General features: G+C 39.6%; 2 protein-coding genes across 5 annotated transcripts; both read left to right on the top strand.

The window, feature by feature from the left end:
- Positions 1-470: 470 nt before the first annotated feature.
- On the top strand, positions 471-5,438 carry LOC140364803 (apolipoprotein D-like). The gene is made up of 5 exons (XM_072451172.1): positions 471-509; positions 1,865-1,995; positions 2,065-2,186; positions 3,336-3,421; positions 5,172-5,438. Exons 2-5 carry the CDS (start codon positions 1,882-1,884, stop codon positions 5,402-5,404), a joined length of 555 nt encoding a protein of 184 aa, XP_072307273.1. The 5' UTR covers positions 471-509; positions 1,865-1,881; the 3' UTR covers positions 5,405-5,438.
- A 3,692-nt stretch (positions 5,439-9,130) lies between these two features.
- LOC140364802 (apolipoprotein D-like) lies at positions 9,131-23,642 on the top strand. 4 transcript variants are annotated; one of them, XM_072451170.1, is made up of 5 exons: positions 9,131-9,182; positions 12,341-12,453; positions 13,139-13,257; positions 13,351-13,436; positions 14,626-14,871. In XM_072451170.1, exons 2-5 carry the CDS (start codon positions 12,370-12,372, stop codon positions 14,862-14,864), a joined length of 528 nt encoding a protein of 175 aa, XP_072307271.1. In that variant the 5' UTR covers positions 9,131-9,182; positions 12,341-12,369; the 3' UTR covers positions 14,865-14,871. The 4 variants fall into 4 exon arrangements, with proteins under 4 accessions (XP_072307271.1, XP_072307270.1, XP_072307272.1 ...); XM_072451169.1 differs by lacking the exons at positions 12,341-12,453; positions 13,139-13,257; positions 13,351-13,436; positions 14,626-14,871 and adding exons at positions 20,376-20,493; positions 21,386-21,504; positions 22,752-22,843; positions 23,312-23,589 and having other exon boundaries at positions 9,137-9,182; XM_072451168.1 differs by lacking the exons at positions 9,131-9,182; positions 12,341-12,453; positions 13,139-13,257; positions 13,351-13,436; positions 14,626-14,871 and adding exons at positions 18,618-18,661; positions 20,376-20,493; positions 21,386-21,504; positions 22,752-22,843; positions 23,312-23,589.
- Positions 23,643-24,694: the final 1,052 nt, after the last annotated feature.

Raw genomic sequence — 24,694 nt, 5'->3', positions numbered from 1 at the left:
AATACCCTATACGTAGTTACGAAACCTGAATAACGCTTAATAAACAATTTCTTCAGTGTGTTATGAAGTCTTTAATTATGCTTCATTAAGGTGTAGTTATTATAAAGTGGTGCCAAGTACATTAAAACTATAAAAATGTCACGCTAACGATTACAAAATTTCCCCATGTGTGAACAATAAAGGAATATCTTATCTTATCTTAAATGATGAGCAATTATGACAAAATGTAACTAGATCTTACTGATAATATGGCTTTGCTGCCATCTAGTGGATTCATAGGGCACTGCTGTCCCAAACAGTCAGAAACACGTGTAGACTGAGCTCAGTGGGACAGTCCTGCTCTGTGAGGGGAACAAACCAGGCCTTTTGTCTGTGTGAGGGTGAAATGCAGGGTAATTTAGGGTTAAGTGCAGGAGAATGTGCTCATGATGATGATTGTCATGTCATGTGAGCAGTGTCAGTCTGTGAGACACTGTTGAAGACAAAGCAACACCTTTCACCACCGCAAGGTAAGACCACTTCACAATTTGGAGCTGCTAAAATGGTCAAATTAAGAATAATAATAAAGAATGCTTGAATTGCCTTTATAACAGGATTTATTTACTTGAAATGACATAATTTGGTGGGATTACAGTACCTCAAATTGTCTTATCTATTGAATGCAGTTGTTTGTGAAAAATAACTGCTTATTTGCATATGTGTAAGGGGTTAATTAAATGTTATCTATACTAACATTTATTTTTTTATTCAATGTTTTTTTTCTTTCACCTTTTTGTGTATTTATATACAATAACAAACAAGAAACAGGACCAGAGAGCTGGACAAAATAATATAAATAAAAAAAAAAAAAATAAGATTAATAATAATAATAATAATAATAATAAAATGAATTATGACAATTTAAATCAAGGCACAGTGAGTCCAGAGGTCAAGTCCCATTTAGTCCAAAGTTGATCAAATTTGTCTATTTCAAAATTGAATCCATTTGTGTTTAGTTTTTTTCTTCCATTAGTCTGATGTTTATCACAATTTTGGTCCAGTCAGTAACACTTTATTAATAAACAAATTGCTACAGCTGATTAGTATGATATTAAGACCTGTTTGTTCTTGAATGAGCATCAATAAGTAAAAATGATATTTCTTAACACACTTATTACCTATAAGGATCATAAGTCATGTACAACAGTAACTTAACATGATAGGAAACTATTAATACATGTCTAATTAGCTGCCAAAAAAGGTTATGCTGAAAAATACATTAATAAAGGTGAAATAAATGCTAATCAACATTTAATAAGCCAAGTAAATTAGCCGCTAGTTACAGTGTTTCCGAAACGTATGTCATGGATTTGGGGCTGTAACTAACAATTAAACATGAGTTTTTACTCAAATTTGACAGAGATTAAGCTAGAAGGGCATGATGGAACTAAATTATTATAATTTTTAATTCAAAACACAAATTTGACATGCTTCTGCCAGGTTTATGTGTTTATTTCAACGGGTTTAAATTTCAAAGAATCAAACTAAGAACACAGCTCTTTCAGATGTGAGTTCTGAAAGGGACATATTATACAAATGAGCTTCAAACAGTGTTCCCTCATCATTAGTTCACTCAAGTTGTATTTCGATTGATTCCTGCATGTTTGAGCCTGTTTTCACCTACCCCCTATCCTACCCCCCCTATCCCCGTACTTAGTTATGATTATTTGAAAAATAAGTGATATATGTATAGTTTTGAAAATGTCAATCTGCTGCTTGTTCCGTGTGAAGACCTGCAGTTTTGAGCAGTTTAGATCAATATTGTGCTTTTCCAATGACGGAAATGTCAAATGTTGATCCACTTCTGTTATATTTCCATAAGGAGTCTACCTGAAAACAGTGATGTGGCTGTACCTTGTGTCCCTCCTGGTGCCTCTGCTGTCAGCCTCAGCTCAGACCTACCACTGGGGCCCCTGTCCCTCGCCCAAAGTGCAGCCGGGCTTCAGTCTGGAGAAGGTAAACACACATAATGTCTCGTGCACTGTGTTTGGAGCAGAGTTTAACAGCCGGCGTTACCTTTGGCAGTACCTGGGCCGCTGGTATGAGATCGAGAAGCTCCCAGCGTCTTACGCTAAAGGGAAGTGCATCGAGGCCAATTTTGATGTGAGGCAAGATGGGACCATTCAGGTGCTCACCAAACAGTTTTAGTAAGTATACTTGTACTAGATCTGTCTTCTGTAAACTCTTACAAACCGCTTTACTCAGATTTTAGCCAAATAAATGGGTTTATTTCCGGTACAGTGAACCCTCGTTTATTGCGGGGGTTACGTTCCAAAACGAACCCGCGATAGGCGAAATCCGTGAAGTAGAAACCTTTATTTTTTTACAGTTATTATACAATGAAATACTCCATAAAACATTGAAGCTCACATGCGTGCTCTCACTGGCCTCGCAAACTTCAATTTGGCAAGCGGTTTTACGTACGTGTGCATATTAATCCATAACGTTATTGACACACAGGTAGAGAAGACGCGGAGAGACTGTTTAGCCAATCAGAATGCAGAACACAATGCATGATGCAAATCCGCGAAGCAGCGAGACCGTGAAAAGTGAACCGCGTTATATTTACTGTATAGAGTCAATTATTACTATCATATATTCTTGTTTTAAAGATTTTTATTTCAAACTCCAGAGGCGGACAGTACTCACTTCTATTTACTCAGATGGACTACTTTTACTTGTGTAATATTTCCAAAAATTGTACTACACGACACAATTGACATTATGATCAGAGCACTGGTGTTTTTTCTCATTTTTGTGTCTGTCTTTTGAAAAAGTAATAGTTTCCCCAATTTCTGGGACTACTACTTTGTACTTTTGCACTTTTCTTTTCTACCACCTCTGCTTAAATCCTCCTAAAGGATCCAATAAAGACTTCTAATTGTTAAAGTGTCTCTGACTCACTCAACTAAAACGCTGTCAAGATAAATATACTTTCAATTGTGCAAAAAAAGATACACATTTTATATATTCTTTTAGGTTTACAATTTAACTTCCTGTCTGTAATTGATGACATCACACTAGGAAATTACCCAGAAAATATATGAGAACACCTTTATATTGTTGAATTAATGTAAATTTGTAAATTATGCATAAACTTTGTATGGCATGAGTGCCCCTAGTGTGATGTCACTGTCATTTTCTACAGCCTTTTCCACTTTTCTCCACTATTACCTACTCATCATATGTATGAATGTACAACAGGTATAAATACACCAAGTAAAGTCAGAACTAGAGAATGATACAAACCTGTCATAGGCACTTTAAACAGTTGATGTTGTGTTATTGTGTGTCAGCAAAGACAAGGTGAGGAAAGTGGAGGGCACGATGATCATCCCAGACCCCAGAGAGGCCTCCAAACTGGCCCTCAGCTTCTCTTACTGTAAGTCCTCACTGTGGCAGCTCTTTACTTCAGAACTTTCCTGTCAAATCATCTTCATTTATTTATGTCTGGATATGAAATGTAGCTGGACAAATGATCATGCTTTTTAACATGAAGAAACAGATCATAATTCAATATAATGATAAATAATTATAGTTATTTTCAGCTTCTGGTTAAATGTAAAAGTTTTTGTTTCTTCTTCGGGCTGATATGAGTCCCATTAAACTGTAACGTGAGTGCCATCTAGTGGTAGATGATGAGAAGAAACATTGATCTACAAACAAAAAATACAAAAGTAACACCTCTTCTTTTGACAGAAATTCACTGTTTTGGAAATTAAATGTCTCTTATTTCATCCCGTACTATTCTATTCAGTAAAATGTATGGCCCAAAGAAAGAAATAACCTCATTGAAACTACACACAAACAAAACAAACTTAAATCAGATTAAATTAGATGTTTAGAAATAGCAATTTGACGTTAGGTATAGATTGACTTGAAATGACGATTGCAGTGTTTAAATTATTATTCTGTTCTAAAAAAATGAAAATCAATCACAATTATTGATATACTCAATTAATCTTCTTGACAGATTTAAAGTATTTTCCCTCATGAGGATATTCAGATTTTGTAGTGCAGTAATAGAAGACTGAAAAACAGTATAAAATGTCCATTTGTTTGTACATATTTTACAGAATCTGCTTTAGTGAGCTTTTAACCTTGTTCCAACAGCGTTTCCTCATCATTAGTTTACTCAAAGTTGTGTTTGATTGATTCCTGGTTGAGTAATCTTGTATTGTTCTGTAACTGAGTGCTCAGAAAATGTTCACCTACCCCTTATCCCCGCCCACATCCCTGTAATTGTTCGGAAAATGAAGACCGTGAGTGACACACGGAGGGCTTGAAAATGTCTCCACTTTTCAAAAATAAAAAAGGGCTGCTCGTTACACAGGCTGAGAAATAGATTTTCAAAGTTAGGGGCCCCCAAGCAATTTCAGGGGCCCACAAGCGCGCGCGGCGTCATAAGAACAAGATAAGTGTGTTGTTTTAAACCTGGTTAATAGCATGTAAAACAATTTAAAGTACTTGTATCTGTTATTTGATAAGAAGAGCACAAATACTGAATCATATAAACCAGAGATCATGATCTTTAAAACTGTTTAATTCAATATAATAATATTTCTTAGATACAAAATAAATACTGTTTACAGCATTTGACACAAGGAGATCTTGGGGAATATATGAAATCACGTCCTACAAAATAAACTACTAACATATATACATTGCCCCGAAAATTAGACTTGGCATTTCCGAGGACACGTGAACGCAACATGAACGCAGCGGCCAATCAGATGCCCGCTTTCATCGATATTACGTCACGGAGACCGCTCGGCCAATGAGAAGCGTGTCTGTCAAAACGAAACTTAAGCGATGAAAATGCCCCGAATATGGCCAAATTACTAGTTAAATCTTGATTTTCAAACCGCAGGACCGCCGGAGATTCAACTGCTTGCGGGCCCCGGGCCCCTGTCTATTTCGCAGCCTGTTACAGTGACATGTGACTGTGAAGAGGCTTATCAGTTCTGCAGTTTAAAATAGGAAGTTAATGGACATGTTTCATTTACTCTGCCGTTTTAGATCAATATTGCGGTTTAAAATGTACAAAATGTCATATGTTGATCTACTTCCTGTATGTTATAGTTTGTGAAAAGCATGACGTGCCCCCTTTAACCCGCTGCGTCCCCTCGCAGACACCCCCTACAGCCCGTACTGGGTGCTCTCCACAGACTACACCACCGTGGCCGTGGTCTACTCCTGCTTCGACGTCCTGCGCATCTTCCACGTGGAGTACGCCTGGATCCTGGGCCGGTCCCGCTTCCTGCCCGCAGAGGCCACACGCTACGCCCAGGGCCTGCTGCTGGAGGAGGGCGTGAACCTGTTCCAGATGAGGCTCACGGGCCAGGAGGGTTGCCAGGACGACTGAAGAAGACTCAGGTTCTTCACACCGAAAGCTAAAATCAATGACTTTTTCTTTATTTTAATAAGAGTAACTGTACAACAGTTGAACTGTTCTATTTATTTTAAATTGAAGACTTTAACAATCCTTTACATTAAATTTTGATATGGTGAACAAAGACTATGTTTATGTTTTGATTCATGTTTTACTGTGTTTGGTAGTTAAGTCCATGTGGTTTTGGTCTTCTGTTTTTGTAAGAAGATTAAGATTTCAATCGATCAATCTTTATTTCAGACTCAGGTTCGTATAAAACAAAACACATGATCTGATTTATAATGTGAGGTTGATTTAATTGGAATGACAAAGGATAGGGCTGCAAATAACGATCATTTTGCTGATCTTTTAGTCCGGCAAAGATTCTTTCATTTCATTTTTGTCGATTAGTTGTTTAGAACACCAAAGGATTTTTTTTTAAACTAAATTTGACATTTTCCTCTTCATTTTCATGTAATTTTGCCCAAAAAATTCACGATAAATTATTACCGCTTAAAGTGCAGACCTTTTTGAAGAAAACATGTGAAATTACCTTCAATTTGATGCGTTTCAGGTCAGTTTTATAGTTGGTTATAATAGATAGTGATAGGCTTGCCCTTTATGTGCACAAATTATATAGTAACAATTTTCCTTTTACCCTTAAGCCTTCAACACAGTCTCTTGATTTCAAATAAGGTAAATACACTGTACTGCACTTAGAATCTCCTTTTTGGCCCATAGTTTGAGAATCACTGCTTTATAACAACTTTCACACTTAACAGAGACTTTTCTGAAGTCACTGAGGTTGCTGGCTGACTCTGATTATAGTCGTAACATCTTTCATTTCGAGTTTGAAGTTCTGTCCAGTCCTTCGAGCCAATATTACAGCTCATCGAGATATTTAGGGGAATCTGTGCCTCTCCCTCTCACTGAGTCTGTGTCAGAAGGCTTTGTATGTCTAATATGATGTCAGGATCTTCCTTTGAGCAGACACTATGTGGAAAACACTGTTCAAGAGCTGGTGAAGTACAAAAATCAATGATCAGGTTTTTGAAATATGAGTTTGTCACATCATCGATCAATAAACTTTATTCATTTGACCCATATTGTTACCAAAAGCTAATTAATTCACATTTTTCAGTATGAGTCACACCAGAAACCATAATGCTCTTAGCAGCATTTACCCCTGAACATTCATGATTGAGACCGAGGAGCCGAGAAGCGTGTGTGTGAACGACAACACACAGACTACACTTTCTTTGCAATAAAATGTATTTGGGAGGAAAAAAAAGAAATACAAATTTAAATGATTTGATTGAGCAAAATAAGTAAAACAATAAATTAGTTTTGTTTCCTTTTATCCTTTACTAGGATTCAGTTAATTTCATGAAGTGTGCACACACAAAATACACATAAAAATACTCCAGTTCAAAATCCATAATCCAAGGACTGCAAAAAGTATTCACAAACAAAATCAGGTGATCCTACCATCGCCATTAAAGAAGAATCAGAGTCAGAATCCCATCAAAAACCTGATCATGGAGTTGTAGCTTTTCTATCACAGACGGAAAAGGATTAAAGCCAGTGGGCGTGGAGTGGGCGGGGCAGTGGAGCAGAAGTGAGGCCCATTATTCATCATTTACACCGCTGTATATGAGTGAATCAGAGGAAAGATTGGACCATGTCATGTAGAAGGGATTACACGGGTTTAAAATGTTTAATTCAGTTTATTGTCATTATTAGGCCCGAGCGCCACAAGCCGGCGAGAGTCCTATTAGTCTCGTAAGGCCGTGCGAAGCACGGCTGCGAAAGTACGCACGTAGTGCGCACGAAATCGAGCGCAAAGCGCTCGCCCACTTCCAAACACTTACTAACGCACTCCTCCACTCATGCACGCCCCGTGCATACTAATTAGTTGTAGGAAAATGGAACATTACCGTTGTAAACGGGCGAAGCCCGTGCAAAAGTTCGCACAAAACGAGCACTTTACATTCGCGGTCGTCATCCCCATATAAAGCACTCATTTGCGCTAAGTAGCTCACGAATACGTTCCCCATCTCTTGCATGTTCCGTACATATAAGCATGTAATGCAAAAATTGAACATTATTACTGTATAGAGGGCCAGAAACACAAAGTGGGCGGAGCCCACTCAAAATTAACGAAAGTACCCGTCAGTGACCAGGGACCCACACCATGAGGTAGGAAAGCGCGAGCGCTTTCCGAAAATGTATAGTTTATGATATTTGAAAAATGGGAAACATTGTTTTCGCATCGGAATTATTCTTTCCTTCTTCTTCTTCTTCTTCTTCTTCTTCTTCTTCTTCTTCTTCTTCTTCTTCTTCTTCTTCTTCTTCTTCTTCTTCTTCTTCTTCTTCTTCTTCTTCTCGGGACCAACCCCCCTATTTTTCACCCAGTGAACATTGACGAAAAGTCACAAAAATGTTCACACCTCTAAAAATCGTGCCTCTCTACATTCTGGCTATTTCTTTTTTCTAAAATAAAAAAAATTGGCGCGTCAGCGCCCCCAAATGTACCAAAAATGCATTGAGAGATGGGAAATGACCCAAAAAAAATCTGATCGTAGAATCATGAAATTTGGCGCAGAGGTAGATTTTGACAAGAGAAGTAAAAAATATTATTACGGCAACGCCGTCCGCCCAACCAAATGTCGGCCATATTGCTTCAAAAATGGCTAAACATGACTTCGGAGTTTTTCCAAACGTCGTACTTTTACGAACTCCTCCCAGGGCGTTGGCCCTAAAAAGCTGAAATTTGGTGAAAATGCTACTGAGGAGTGGGACATCAAAAGTTATCCAAATTACATTGATACCTGTCACGGTCTCTGAGCGGCGAAGCCGCAAACTGTAGCTAGAATTTCAGAAATCTCCCAAATTTAACATTTCTGCCGTTTGCGCAGATAAAGTCCGAATTGCGTCAAATTAGAATCAGTTGTTAAACTCTTTGCCCTAAACCTACTTGAAGTGAAATAAATTAATTTGGAGCCACAGCGCCCCCTACAGATTTTATATGGAGGTTAAATGTTTAGTTTTGAGAAATTATATGAAATTTGACACACACAACTCAATTTTGGCATCCCCATCAAAAAAGTCAATGAGACCCATGTCATAATTGTTATGGCGTTGCCGTAACGATGACCGAAACCTCCCATGTTATTCCAATGGGGAAATCGCCAGAACATGTTTACACTTTAGACTTTCACAAACTCCTCTTAGGGCGTCAGACATATTAACCTGAAATTTGGTGAGACTCATCTTCAAGACCATCAAAAGTTATCCACATTTTTATTCTAAGAGTCACGGTGTCTGTGCGGCAAAGCCGCACATTTTGCCAAGAATTCAAAATAAAATAGCTTTTTGATGGTAAAACAAAGGGGAGAAGATGTGACAGCGTCACAGATTCAGCAGTAGATGTAATAAAAGGACAATTGGGGACAACTCCTCTTGCGGCGTGGCGGCGGCGTGGCGAGGGCCGATCATTGCCGCTTGCGGCTATATTGTTATTATTACTATTCAAATGTTATTCTCACACTGCACAACCTCAGTACAGAAACATGACCCCATCCTGAAGAGCAGTCTAACACAGATATAAACACAGAAAAGGTTCACATCCTTTACCTCTGCGTGACGCTACAGGGACTCTGTGTAAGGCTGGTGCTGCCCCTAGTGGCCGGCCTCACACATGACCTGTGAGTGTTCACATGTTCTCAGCCCAGCAGCACTGCACCTACACCTCACCTTTCACACAGCACAGGTGAGTGACAAGCCTCTTTATACAATCCAAATATTGTGTGGGGAAAAAAGGTGTTATCGCCATGGTTACATTGTGTTTAGTAAAGTAAAGCTCGGTCCTGCATTTGCTCTGGTTTGGTCCCGGTTTAGTCGTGATTTAGACTTGTGTTTGGGCTTCTGTTCACATACTGGTTTAGTCTCAGCCCAGATGTTACACAATAGATATGTAGGATAAAGTACAGTATATTACAGTGGTATTTTACATGTTCTCTTTTGCAATTAGAAGTATTTTAGTTACTTTACATATTGTTATAGATATGTCGGTGTAATCCCTCATTCGTCCAGGCGTGTTCCATAGTAGAAAAAGCTTCAGTTGTAGTCATCTGGACTCAGTTTGAAAAAAATAGACGTTTCGACTCTCATCCAAGAGTCATTGTCAATAAAAGAATTTAGATCGAGAACTCCGATATTAATACTGTTCTGTGGTAAGACCCGCCCATTGGGAGGAGCCTTCCTGAAGTAGAAAGAGTTGTTTGTTTCAACAGAAACTCCCCCCTTGTATCGACCGAGCTAGCCTATTCAGAATTTTAATGGGCTATTAGAATCCTCTTTGTCTTTGTGAGACCCTGGCTCAAACACCCAGAGTACCTGATTAGCATCTAAATGTCCTGGTCCTGGTCCTCTACCTTTCCAGGGGTTCAGTAACCCATTATAAATAACAGGAAGATGAAACCTTAGCCCTCCATTTCTGTTTAAAGAAGGTCTTTCTTTTTTAACAAAAATAGCTTCCTTGACTCCTCTTTCAAACCATCTTTTCTCCCTGCTTAAAACCTTCACCTCACCGTCTTCAAACGAGTGTTTAGAGGCTTCAAGATGGAGATGCACGGCGCTCTGTGGTCCTGAACTTGTATTTCTTCTGTGCTGATAAAGCCTCTTGTGTAGAGGCTGTTTCGTCTCACCTATGTAACGTTCTTTACAGCTTTCTTCACTGCATTGGATCGAATAAACTACATTGCTCTGTTTTTGAGTCGGCAATTTGTCCTTTGGGTGAACCAGTTTTTGTCTTAAAGTGTTTCCTGGTTTAAAATAAACAGGGACTTCGTGTTGTCTAAAAATTCTCTGCAGTTTTTCCGACAGGCCAGACACATAAGGGATAGAAACACCCTTCCTTCTCTGTTCAGTTTCCCTTTTGTCCTGCTTCTTGGTTCTCTTCACTCTGTTGAGAGCCCAAGCGGGGTAACCACAGGCTGAGAGGGCATTTCGGACATGTTTTTCCTCTTTCTTCTTGCCCTCTGAGCTGGTGGGCACACCTTGAGCTCTGTGTTGTAAGGTTCTGATCACCCCCAGCTTGTGCTGTAGTGGGTTGTTGGAACCAAAGAGCAGATACTGGTCCGTGTGTGTAGGTTTCCTATATACCTCTATTTGGAGTTTCCCGTCCTCTCCTCTGATCGTGGAACAATCAAGAAAGGCCAAGCGATTCTCCTTAGCGTCTTCTCTTGTAAACCTGATATGTGGGTCCACAGCATTGATGTGATCAGAGAAGGTTTCCAGCTCTTGTTTCTTAATTGTTACAAAAGTATCATCGACATAGCGGAGCCACAGTTTTGGGGCTATGCCTGAGAATGAGGACAGTGCCTTCTTCTCAAAGTGCTCCATGTACAGGTTGGCCACTATGGGAGAGACGGGCGAGCCCATGGCACAGCCATGAATCTGTCTGTAAAATTGTCCCCGGAATTGAAAGTAAGTGGTGTTCAGACAGATGTCCAACAGTTTACATATGTGTTCAGGTGTCAGTTTGGTCCTTTCCTGTAAAGTGGTGTCTTCCTGCAGTCTGATCCTCACTGCTGCTACTGCATCAGAGGTCAGATGCAGGTGAACAGGGACACAACATCATATGAAACCATGAGGTCATCTGGGTCCAATTGGAGATGTTTCACTTTATCCACAAAGTTGTGCGTGTTTTCCACATGATGTACCGAATTCCCCACAAGCGGAGCCAATATAGTTGTTAAATGCTTGGCCACATTGTAAGTGATGGAATCTGTGCTGCACACTATGGGTCTGAGTGGAACCTCCTTTTTGTGTATTTTTGGAAGGCCATAAATGCAAGGCATGGCTTCACCAGGATACAGTCTGTAATACAGAGGCCGGTCTATCACTTCCTCTTTTTCCAGCCTTTGTAAACAGTCTATCACTTTCTTCTTGTAGCCACTGGTCGGATCTCTTTTCAAGCGCTCGTATGTGGTCGTGTCCTCGAGGAGGGTGTGGACTTTGGCTTCGTAATCAGCTGCGTTGAGAATCACAGTGCAACGTCCCTTGTCTGCTGGGAGGATGTTGATGCTATGATCTTTTTCCAGTGCTGAAAGTGCTTTTCTCTCTTCAGATGTGATATTTGAAGGCGGTGGTTTGGCACTCTTCAGGGTCGCTGTGACACGTAGCCTCAGGTCTGCAGCCTCCGATTCAGTCATTTTGTTGTTTCTAAATGACTGAATCGGATAATGGGTTACTGAACCCCTGGAAAGGTAGAGGACCAGGACATTTAGATGCTAATCAGGTACTCAGGGTGGTTGAGCCAGGGTCTCACAAAGACAAAGAGGATTCTAATAGGCCATTCAAATTCTGAATAGGCTAGCTCGGTCGATACAAGGGGGGAGTTTCTGTTGAAACAAACAACTCTTTCTACTTCAGGAAGGCTCCTCCCAATGGGCGGGTCTTACCACAGAACAGTATTAATATCGGAGTTCTCGATCTAAATTCTTTTATTGACAATGACTCTTGGATGAGAGTCGAAACGTCTATTTTTTTCAAACTGAGTCCAGAAGACTACAACTGAAGCTTTTTCTACTATATTGTTATAGATCAAAACAAAGGCAGCGCTTGACTGAACGGAACTGGACCAACAGGTGTGGCCACTGAAGGCATTCCTCACGTCCTTTATGTTCAGAAAAATACATACAGCCTGGTTTCCTTCTGTACATAAGAGGAAAATAACAATGGAGGCTATTGCCCAGGGAGTAATTCAACCAAGAACTGCAACTGATAAACATAATAATCCAAAACGAATGAGATACGTTGTTCCGTCCTGCAGTTTTAGTGGAAGTAAAGCAGTGGTGTTTGTGTTTAGACTGTGACGGGGGAGAAGTATTTGCTGATGTACTCTTGTCTCTGTGAGCACTGCAGTCATGTGACTGTGTCTCCTGCTGCTGCTCATGGCTCATCTGGGCTCGGCTCAGACTCTGCGCTGTGGTCCGTGTCCAACCATCGGGGTGCAGCCGGGATTCCAGCTGCAGCGGGTAACGCAAGAGGACTCTGCTCCCATCAGCAGCAGTTGTAGTTAGTAGTAGTAATAGTAGTTGTAGCAGTAAGAAGTACTAGTGAGAGCAATCATTTTCAGATTGTTATTTCTACATTATTTGACATTTTTAAGCAAATAAAGGTTGAAATATAGTGACTGAAGACTTCTAGATGTAGAATATGTAGAAGTAATATCTATTATTCATGAAAATCTTAAATGTTTTTTGGGTTTTTTGACTTTTTGATGACATTCAGTCGTAGTTATCTGGACACTCTCATCAAGTCATTCTCAATCTGTGGATCAAGTCTGAGAACTCTGATATTTATCTTCATCCTAAAGCCACAAACCACTCTTTTGAGGACAGTGAGGTGAAGATTCTAAGCAGGAGAAGAGATAGTTTGAAAGAGGAAAATAAGGAGGCCAGTAACTCCTCTTTAAATCAATCTCCCGGCAGTGTACAGTAGCATTCTGAAGCCATGGGGCGGCATTAGCCCTGGCCATTCAGATGCTGATCAGGGACAAATCAGTGATGAGGTAACAATAGGATTTCTACGGCCCATTACAGGGCTGATAGGGTAACAAAGAAGCTTCATTTCAGGGGAAACTTAAAACAGTACTACAAATAGATAAACAGGACAGGACTCTTCAGATTCAGAGAAGCCATTTTTTTTTTCTTTTTACAGTACCTGGGCCGCTGGTTTGAGATAACTAAACTCCCAGCATCTTTTGAGAGTGGGAAGTGCATCGAGGCCAACTACGCTCTGAGACAAGATAGGACCATTCAGGTGGTCAACAAACAGATGTGAGTGTGCTGTGGTCATGTCATAGGCCAAAGCTGTTATTTTAAACTATTACATACTTACTACTGAGAACGTGTGAAGTTGGCTGTTTTTAGGGAGGAGAGAGGAAGGAACATAGAAGGCACAGCGGTGGTTACAGACCCAGAGGAACCAGCCAAACTCGGGGTCAGCTTCTCTTTCTGTAAGTACACTGGACACACCACCATCCAGACATAAAGGAGGGCAATATATGTTTGCAAAATACAATAAATGTAGCATAATGTCTCGTATGTGTGTTGGTCCGATGGGGAAAATGTATGTTTACACAGTTTCAAACATATTTCATTGTTTTTTCGCTAAAAACTTAAATTTGTGTTGATTGGGGGAGAACATATCTCAGTTTTGAAAATTTGTCACAAATTCTTTTTGATATAATTTTCTGCACACATTATTAGTAACATGATCGTTAAGGGGACTTGCTCAAGAAGGAATGGAATTATAATTTTGTTGCACTAAAATAAATTTGAAAACACAGCTGGACAAAGAGAAAATTATAAGCGGTCAGGTTTTTGTTTTGTATTTTTTTTCAAATGGCACTTAACTGTTTTTGCACATTAACTCCTCATTTGTCATTTCAGCTCTACATCTTTACGAAATGTTTGGCCTTTTTTAAATGGATACGGATAAGGCTTCAGTATTTGTATAATTAAAGCAAGTTTTTTATGGAGGAAGATACTCATTAAGCTACTAAATCCTGTCATTTCAACTGAATTGATATTGACATCTGTAAATGGGTTCTTGATGTGACTTTCTAAACGTTTTTCCTCCTCAAATTCAACTCAACTGTGCAAAGAAAACGCCTTCTATAAACTACACATACACATCCATTCTGTAGTGAAAGAGACATTTAATAAAGGCCTAAACATGTAGATTATTCACAAAAATGACAGATCTGTTTCTACTTCTAATCTTTCAAAATAAATATATATATAAAATGTTTAATGCTGTAATCCAATGGGCGGGTTTAAAAAATGAGATATTCAAAAAGACAGTTACACAAACACAGAAGGAGCTCATTTGTCTTTTAAGCTCCAGGACAAACTCTGAAAGATCATATCAACTTTAAATCTTATTTTGGACAACTATAATTGTTACTTTACTGTTACCACACTACGAATTTGCCCGATTCAAAAAATATTACGTACAATGAAAAGAGTTACACCCAAAATGATGTAAAGCTTGGGAAAAACCTTCCTTAGGCTTGTTGTAGAGCTGAGTTCTTTTAATTGTCTTGATTCGTCTACACATTTGCATCACATTGTAGTAAACACACTGTTGCACTGCCTTGCTGGTTTTCCCTCCCTGTTCTCCATGTTCTCCCTGTTCTCCAGTGTCTCCCGTCGGGACGTACTGGGTGCTGTACACAGACTACACCAGCGTGGCCGTGGTCTACTCCTGCACTGACATCCTCCAGCTCGCTCACGTGGACTTCGCCTGGATCCTGGCACGCTCTCGCTTCCCGTCCGAGGAGACCATGAGGAACGCCACGGAACTTCTGGAGAAAGTCGGAGTCAAACCGTGTGAGCTGATCCCGACGGGGCAAACGGGATGTTTAGACGACACAATGTGAAGTTCAGAACGCTTGATGGAAGAGACGCTCAGAATGTAGATGATGATTGATGGAAATATTGATGTTAAAGATGAATACAGTATCCATAAATGTTGCAATAGTCCTCAGGCATGTTTGTTATGCACAGGGCCGGCCCAGCCTATAAGCGAACTAAGCAGCCGCGTAGGGCCTCGAGGCGTTAATAGGGCCCCCAATCTGGCAACCCGTCTTAAGCGAAGTGCAAGCTCAGCGTGCGCCACTGGTGTAGTAGCGCTGCTGGCGCGGCAGCGCACACAGCGGTAACATATAATGGACAAACCGCATTTATTTGTAATGACAATCTGGCAACCGAGACACCAAACCTGCGCTGATTGGGCAACTTCATTGTGCGCGAGGAGCTCGAGAGCAAAACATAAACACAACAGAACGTGGTCCCTGCGTGGTCCTCATGTCCAGAGGAATATATCCCCCCGATGCCGAAAAACGAAAGAAGAAACTTCTTGACGATGTGAAGAAACTGCAAACTCAACAACACTCTCCAGGTATTGAACTTCTCTTACAAAGAGACGGTTAATGCTGCTGTTTGAAACTACACGATTCTGTCACGTTAGTTCGCTCAGGCTGGAGGAGACGAGAGCTCTGCCCCGCGCATTATATGTGTCTGAATGAAAGATAATAAGCTTAACATTTACACCAGCCCGGTAGTGTTAGCTACAGGTGAGGCCGGTGAGGGGCGTCTATGCCCCGGGTCACGAAGAGGCGGAGATCCGGTCCGGACGAGCGCCGTCTCGTCCAGAACCTCTGACGTGAGACTTTGGAGTGAACAGTGTGCGGCCCCTGTCCCGGGCCCCTGTCCCGGGCCCCTGTCCCGGGCCCCCTGTCCCGGGCCCCCTGTCCCGGGCCCCTGTGCAGCCTCAGTTAGAGATGAGCGGGTTTGAGTTTGCGTCCCTCTCTCTCACATCACCATGTGTGAGATCAATCGTGACTCGTGATGTCTGTTTGACATTGACTTCTTAAAGTGCAATGAGAGGAACGTAAAGGTGCAGGAGTCCAGTGTGTGATGTTCTGATCAGAACAAACATTTATATTGTAATTAACTTTTAATAGAGCAATAAAACTTTTCAATTTATTTAAAAAGCATCATTAGACTATTTTTTATAAATTATAATAAATTGATAGTGAAACATAACCAGACATATTAAAATTACATCTGTTATAGAATAATACTATATATTTTTATATAAAAGTGGCAAAGTTGCAGAAACGCAGTCTCTTCACTATAGCTAGGTTTGGACCTTCACTTCTCGTTCTGTTCATTCTCTGGGAATAACATGTTTGCACTGTTTTATCAGTGTCAATTGTTAATCAAGCAATGCTTATGCCATTTGTTTAATTTAATATAACTTGTTTTGTCACTTTGGCAAGAAGGAACAGTTGGGAGCAGTAAAAGATAAATTAGTAAGGATAACTATTACTTTTACATTTTCAGTTAAAATCAATCAATTTGACCATAATTATTTTTCATAGCCATTATTGTATTGAGTAATTAAGTACACTAATGTATTAATAACTGGCTTTAGTCATTTTCTCCTGGCACAGTTTCATCACATCATCATTTTATAGCATTACAACCTCAACATTTTACTCTTACTTTAGCCGCCTGGACCACATTAAAATGCAGCAGAAGACCCAAAAAGGTCTGAAAATCTCTGTTCATTAATTTAAACTAATGTGCTAATGTGTCTGTAGACCCTTAACGCCCACAAATACACCCAAAAACATATCTGGAACGTTTTGTGATTTGTACAGGGAGTAGAGGTGATGTCAGCGGAATACCAAGTTGCATTGTGGGATTTAAGTTAGCAATATTTGAGCTTGTGAGGTGCTGAGAATAAACTAACTGGCAAACGGATGCCCTGGAGTTTTGGTGAACTTTGTTTGCGTTGAAGAAAGTTCCCATATGTGAATTGTTTACTGACAATGGCAATAAAACTGATTCTGATGACGTGGTGAGGGGCCCCCAAATATGTTTTCGCTTAGGGCCCCCTGAAGGCTTGGGCCGGCCCTGGTTATGCAGCTTGAGAACGTTGCATGTTCTTCAGAGATGTTCAGATAATGAGACTGGTGGAGCAGAGGTGAAGGTAGTGGTGTTGATTATTATCAGTAATATGCCATTTTTTTTCATATTTTAAACTGAATTCTACCTAATGAACATGTGCAACCATCTTCATAAGTCCTCCTGGACCTAAAACGAATCAAAGAATCTAATCCAATATTTATAATTCATAATTGTGCTGGAACTAATGATGAATTTTAGTCGTTGAGTCGTGTGATTATTTCTGTTGCACAATATTGTTGTTCTTATGATCACACTGCATAAATACCATCTTTTGAAATGATTTTCTATTCTGTTTTGTACTTTCTTGGTGATAAATCACTATTAACATGAATACTGGGAACTGTTTTCATATGCAACACGACACATTTATTGAAATATCAGGAAATGTACAACCACTAGATGTTTTTTTTCACAGTCACTGTTCATTCATTCATGTGTTTAGCTGTGAGAGGATAATAATAACATTAGATATGCACAAACTTTAAAACTTCGCAGAAGCTAAACAAACCTGGTTTATAAAAATCACCTCCTCAGAGTTGTCATAGAGTAACTCAGCGTTTGAGGCCAGAGCCGTATAATGAACCGGGCTATTTTTGACATGTCTAACTCTACTCTACATTAGAGGACATTTTTAATTTCCCTTTCTCTGAGAAAGAATAAAAAATAAGACATCTTCCTGCTCTGTCACACACACAAAGGACTCCCAGACTATGAGAAATAAGATTCTCTGGTCTGAAGAGACAAAGATTGAACTTTTTGGTGTTAATTCTAAGCGGTATATGTGGAGAAAACTAGGCACTGCTCATCACCCGCCCAATACAATCCCAACAGTGAAACATGGCGGCAGCATCATGCTGAGGGGGCGTCCTTCAGCTGCAGGGACAGGACAACTGGCTGCAATTGAAGGAAAGATGAATGTGCAGAGATAACCTGGAAGAAAAGCTCTTCCAGAGTGCTCAGGACCTCAGAGGGGGCTGAAGGTTCACCTCCCAACAAGACAAAGACCCAAAGCACAGCTAAAATGACAAAGGAGTGGCTTCGGAACAACTCTGTGACCATTCTTGACCGGCCCAGCCAGAGCCCTGAAAACGACTGTCCACCAACATTCACCATCCAACCTGATGAAACTGGAGAGGATCTGCAGGGAAGAATGGCAGAGGATCCCCAAATCCAGGTGTGAAAAAAGTGTTGCATTGTTCCCAAGAAGACTCATGGCTGTACTAAAGGTACTTCTACTCAGTACTGAGGGTCTGAATACTTATGACCATGTAATATTTCAGTAAGTCTTTTTAATACATTGGCAAAAATGTCAGTTCTGCGTTCTTCTTTCAAGATGGGGTGCTGAGTGTGCATTGATGAGAAATAAAATTAACTTTTTAAGCAAATGGCTGCAAAGAAACAAAGAGTGAACAATTTAAAGGAATACTTTCCATACCCACGGTATATTATTACAATTCAAACAAAATCCACTAAAACTTAAACCTAAGAAGTCATTAAATAAATCTGACCCAAAGTGATTTATTCCGTCAGCACAGAAAAGGTTCATATTTCTACCTCTGGGCGTCGCTGCTGTGCAGCTATAGTCACCTTGTATAAGGCTGGTGCTGCCCCTAGTGGCTGACCTCACACATGACCTGTGAGTGCTCATGTTCTCAGTCCATCAGCACTGCACCTACACCTCACCTTTCACACAGCACAGGTGAGTGACAAGCCTCTTTATACACTCCATATATTGTGTGGAAAAGATGTTATTTTCATGGTTACATTATATTTAACAGGTGTTTAGTAAAGTCTAAGCTCGGTCCTGGATTTGCTCTGGTTTAATCCCAGTTCAGACCTGTGTTTGGGCTTCTGTCACATACTGGTTTAGTCCCGGGTTTGAATCCAGTGAATTCAGCCTCGATGTTACACAATTGATATGTAGGATAAAGTACAGTATGTTAAAGTGGTATTTGACATGTTCTCTTTTATTATAAGTAGTATTTTACCTGCGTTGCACCAATGAAATTTCCCCATGTGGGACAATAAAGGAATATCTTATCTTATCTTATCTTATTTTAGTTACCTTTACTCTAAACAATAACTTCTCAAACTGTGGTACGTTATTCTTTTACAATGTACCATGTCAGAGTCACATGTAATTGGCTATTTTACAACAAAAACAAACATGAAACAAACACACAAATACGAGGAACACTTTTTCCTGTAGCGGAGGGAGTCATCCAGACACAGATAACACGAGGACCATCATGTTATTGTCAAACACACAAAGGCAGCGCTCGGCTGAATGGAACCAGACAAACAGGTGTGGCCACTGAAGGAATTCCTCACATCTTTTATGCCTTACATATTGCCTACATAAGAGGAAAATAGTCATGATTACCTGTCCATTTATTATTTATTTCCATCATTCATTTATTAATAATAATTTAAAAAAGGAACTTGTTTGGTTTACTAGTATTTTGATTAGTATTTATTGGAATAGCCTTAACATGAAAAAAGATCATCATTCAATTTCATTTTCTTTCTAAAATGTCTAATCTAATTGCAAGTATGATTCAATGTAAATCCCAATATGCAAAAGTGTAACATGATGGGATTTAAATGGAGGAACTGGGATCGGCCTCAGAATCAGAAAATATGAAACATAAATATGTTGTCGTCAAAGGAAAACCTCTCGAATACACGTGACATCACAGCCAGATATGTTTACTTACTAACGTATTTTACATTATATTATGACAGAAAAGTTTACTCCACAATATATATATATACCGGTATATTTAATTTTATCTACAAAATATTTCATAGTTTACCACAAAATATACTTTTTTTCAAGCTCAAATACAGTTTTGAGGCAAAATAAGAGTATTATTTTGAAATCTTCATAATTGAAAACAAACTGAATTAATTTAGCTGTAAAGACTAAAGTCCTGAAGTCGGTTTTATGGTTTACTTCCTTTTTCCTCCAGTCACCTCTGGGATTTTAAACTTTCTGATAAAAGAGCATGTTAAAGGCTTTATATATTCATTTGTAATCATTTCCATGGCTTTGCTTTGACTGGAATGTTCCACAGTGGTCCATTATATGTCTCCATCAGGCTAACTACGGGTCAGATCTTTGGAGAGGCCAGCCCGCTCACAGTAATAATGGGTTTTTCAAGATTTTTTGAGCAATGAAATTTAATTAAATCATGCAATATTTAATGCCACACTGTGAAACATTTCAAGTAAAGCAATAAGAACATGGAGACAAGCAGGTGTCGGACTCATGCTCCATTTAAGTCTCACAACTGACAAAAATAATCAATGCATTTGGATTTTTGGATTAGTAGAATAATAATCATTTGTGTAGAAAATAGTATTAAAAATCTCTGTTTTTGCGAGTGAATAATGCTGTTTCCTGTGAGCAGCGCCGTCATGTGGTGGATGTGCCTCCTCCTCCTCGTGGCTCCTCTGGGGTCAGCTCAGACCTTCAGCTGTGGTGCATGTCCACGTGTCGAGCCGCAGAAGGGATTTGAAGTGCAGCGGGTAAGTTTCAATTACAAAACAAATCTTAATTTCGCTTCAATGCATCAAAAACTGATTTGACAATACAAAAAAGACAAGGCAGCTCATGGTGTGGAGGTCGAATGACTGAATGGCGTTCTGTGACCGTGTGGATCGCCCTGAGCAGCCCACTGCGTTGTGACTGGATCAATTTGCTGCATGTCCTTCCCATGTCTCCATCCTGTTTCGTGCTGTGCTGTCTTGTCTAATAAAGGCTACGGGCCCAAAATGTAACTAAAAAGGCACAAAAAAGGTTTATATTTTTTAAACTTAACTATTAAGTGGGGTTTTTGCTAATGTGTGCACCATGACAACTATGGAAATGCCCTACATTTAAACAATATATAACTTACAATAAAATAATCATAATTTCATTCCCTTTCATGAATTTATTTTCAACTTTTTTTCTTTTCCTTATTTTTTTCTTTTTTTTTTCTTAAGGGCCAACATGTGACTTTTCTGAAGATCTGCCACTGTCTTGTCTCCTTGTTTTGCCTAAAATGTTCCACAGTTTGGCATTAAACCTATCAATAAAGACATGTTAAGATGAAGACATACCATACCATTACCAAGTGCAGTTACATGGCTCTCATTCATAAAACTTCACATGGTTTTCTTACTCAAAGTGTGCGTATGGACAAAAGGCAAGTTGAAAGTCAAGTACTACATTATTAGTAGTATTTTTACATTCAAACGCTTTATAACTGAGACTCCAGATCTGTGGAGAAGCGAGCCTGCTCCTAATGCAAGTCTTTTAGAGCAACAAAAACACCCGAAGTAAAATAAAAGATAGGTGCGTGGTCTGTCCTCAAACTGTCTCCTTTAGATCTTAAGTGTATATTTAAAACATGCGTTATATTTTCTCTTTTTACAGTACCTGGGCCGCTGGTTTGAGATAACTAAACTCCCAGCATCCTTTGAGAGAGGGAAATGCATCGAGGCCAACTACGCTCTGAGACAAGATGGAACCATTGAGGTGCTCAACAAACAGATGTGAGTGTGGAAATGACATCACAACAGTCAGAATATTAGCAGCTAAACTGTGAACGGAGTAATCAAATGTTATATATAGCTACAAATATAACTAATATCACTAAATATTTCATTTGCAGGTGTAAACAGTTGTAGAAAAGCAGATTCTCTATTTAAATATCATGTTTCTGAGTCTGTGTTTTGAGGAAATGAATTGTTGTTGGGTGAGTGTCCTTTATCTCCCCAAGCTGATAGCAAACAAGCTCAGGAGCAGCAACGGAGAAACAGTTTCCATTTGACTGAATTAAGTAAATTTGAGCAAAACAAAACTCTGGAAAAACAACCCGGGAACTCGGATCAAAAGAGCTGCTGCCTGACGAACCGACGTGGAGACGGACGAACATCAGCTCATTCCTTCATTTATGATAAACACTTTAGATATTTCCTTAACATTAGGACAGGGCTATTCAACATAAGGCCCGGGACATGCAGACTCCTCCCAGAGAGATCATGTGATGTTGGTCTGTGATGTTACTAAAAGGTTTGACTGCTTCTTGTACAAGTAACTAGAGATCACCAAAGAGATGCAATTTAAAACGCAATTTAAAAATAATCTCTGGTTAAAATTAAATTGGGGGTTTTCTTCCATAATAAATTGTGATTTTCCTTCATCTGTGTTAGATTGTGGTGATGTCTGTAGACACAGTTTCTCAGGTTTCTCTCAGGTTCATTATCATCTGTAGAGCCACATCACTGGGACTTCTCTGGCCACTGAAGGCAGGACATTAGTACACATGTATTTATTTACAAGTCAATGCTTGTATTACTGCCTTTGTACATTTGTACCATGATCACACAGAGAAGTGTTGACTCGTTTTCCTTAAGATCAAACGCAGAAAGCCTTTGTTCAGCTCCTTTTGCTTGGAACATGTTATTTTAATCTTAATGTTTGTTGCAACTGCCACTTGGTCAGGACTCCCTTGTAAAATAGGTGTTTAATCTCAATGGAACTCTCCTGGTTAAATAAAGGTTAAATAAAAATAATATAAAATGGGGCAATTGGAGGAGCGATGGCTTAGATGGGTTGTTTTTTCCACCAGGGATCCAGGCTTTGGGTGAGTTGGAAAACAGGAAACCCACACAGCTTAAAATGGCAGTGCATAATGGAAAAAATAACACACTACATTTGGCAACTTGCTGTTCTAATCCTGGAGTAACTCTTTTAACTATTCATATTTTTTACAGTCTGTTTTCTGCATTTGTTGTAGGGAGCAGCCAGGGACGTTGACACCTATAGTGGGAACTGCAGTGATCAGAAACCAGTCAGAACCAGCTAAACTCGCGGTTGGCTTCTCTTACTGTAAGTACTACACTCTACACTACTGTACCGTTACTTCCAAATAATATTACTCAAGTACATCTGCAAAGAAGTGATCCAGGAAATGATTCAAGTAAGACTTAAAACGTGGCCAAGACATAACATCTGATTTATAACATTAAAAACGACACAATATCTGTGTACTACAGCATTTTAATAGGATAGACACAAAAATGAGAACCTAAATCATATCTGAAGACACACTAAGGTTCAAATAATTTCATATTGTCAACATAAAGCTTTTTCACTCAAGTAACAGTCAAACGAAGAAAAGTATTTTTACTTCTGCCACCTCTCTGGCCAAATACAGCGAGTAGTAAATAGTTTGTTTGAAGACAACAAGAGGCCGTGTGTTTGTATCCAGAGTTTCAAAAGTATTCATCAGCACATGTTTGTTCAGTTTGCTCTCCGTCCTGGTTCTTAGCACGCTGCCTTCCTCCCCCTGCTCAGATTCTCTCCCGGGCATGTACTGGGTGCTGTACACGGACTACGACAGCGTAACCGTGGTCTACTCCTGCACTGACATCCTGCGCCTCTTTCGCGTGGAGTTTGGCTGGGTCCTGGCCCGGAACCGCACCCTGTCCGACGAGACCAGAGCCATGGCAGAGGGAGTACTGGAGAAAGCAGGGGTCAAACTGTGTCAGCTCATCCCGACGGATCAGACCGGGTGCTCAGTGGACACGCTGTGATGTCCTGAGCGCCAGAGACACGTCCTATTGCAGAGCTACTCCACGATATACTGTACTGCGGGGAGAAGGCGTGTCTCAAGTCGCTTCTTGTCTCCTTACAATATGGCATTCGATCCATCCGTCGCCATGGAGACAAGCAGGTGACAATGTTTTTGGGGTGATCAAAAGGCTAATTGATTAAATACAAGTTACAAATGTTTAATCCAAATGTTAATTAATGTTGTTAATGTTCCATCCAAAGCCATAACTTCTCTTTAGACAAGTGACCAATAGCATGTGGTGGAGACTTGTTTAAATTACATAAGGAATATTTTAGGGAGGAAATCATTTAATCAGAAATCATGACACACTCCAGTGAAATACAGTAATGGATGATCTGATCTGTGATTGGAGCAAATGAGTAATTGTAATAAATAATATACAACAACTTCAACCGTCTGACTTTATGCATAAATCTGCTGAAGTAAAACAACAAAACAAAAACTACAACTAATAGTCAACGTTTCCACAATGAAATTCATAAAAACTTTTAAAGAGCAAATCACCTAAAGAATATGTGACCCATGCAAATAGAATAAAATCTTAATCATCATTTGCACGACGCAGAGTTTGGCCAAATAATATAACCTCTTACCTAAGTAGAACGCCCTATACCTTTGCAAATGTTCATATCATATACATCATCTCATATTATATCATATTATCTCATTATTACATCATGGGCCACATTTGATTTCAACACTCTCTTTATATAATGCTTATTTTAAATATTGAACATCTGATGAACATTTAGGCCTGTAACCCCGATAAACACCAGCCCTTGTGCCAAAAACTCTGCTGGATTCAAGCCTTGCTGACTTACAAATGTGGCCCACTCATACATAATGCACTTGTGGCTGGCCTCTTCTGACCAGTCTAGACCAAACATGATGGACATTTTTCAAAGTGACCGACCACTTTGAAAAGTAGCCGACCACTTCTGTTCTGTCTAAAAGAGGACCACACCTTATTTCAACCACTTCTACATTGTGGTAAGTACCTCATCACCATTCTGGCCAGTCTTTAAGATGGACAAACATAAGTTCGGCCAATTTTTAAAGTTCATTCAGTACTTCACACGTAATGTGCCACTTTAGCTCAGTAA

Source organism: Eucyclogobius newberryi, unplaced genomic scaffold (genome assembly GCF_026437365.1).
Source record: "Eucyclogobius newberryi isolate DKJ021-1_F unplaced genomic scaffold, fEucNew1.0.hap1 SCAF_18, whole genome shotgun sequence".
Classification (NCBI taxonomy): Eukaryota; Metazoa; Chordata; class Actinopteri; order Gobiiformes; family Gobiidae; genus Eucyclogobius; species Eucyclogobius newberryi.
The sequence above is the reverse complement of the archived record's forward strand: the minus strand, read 5'-3'. Positions and strand labels throughout refer to the sequence as shown.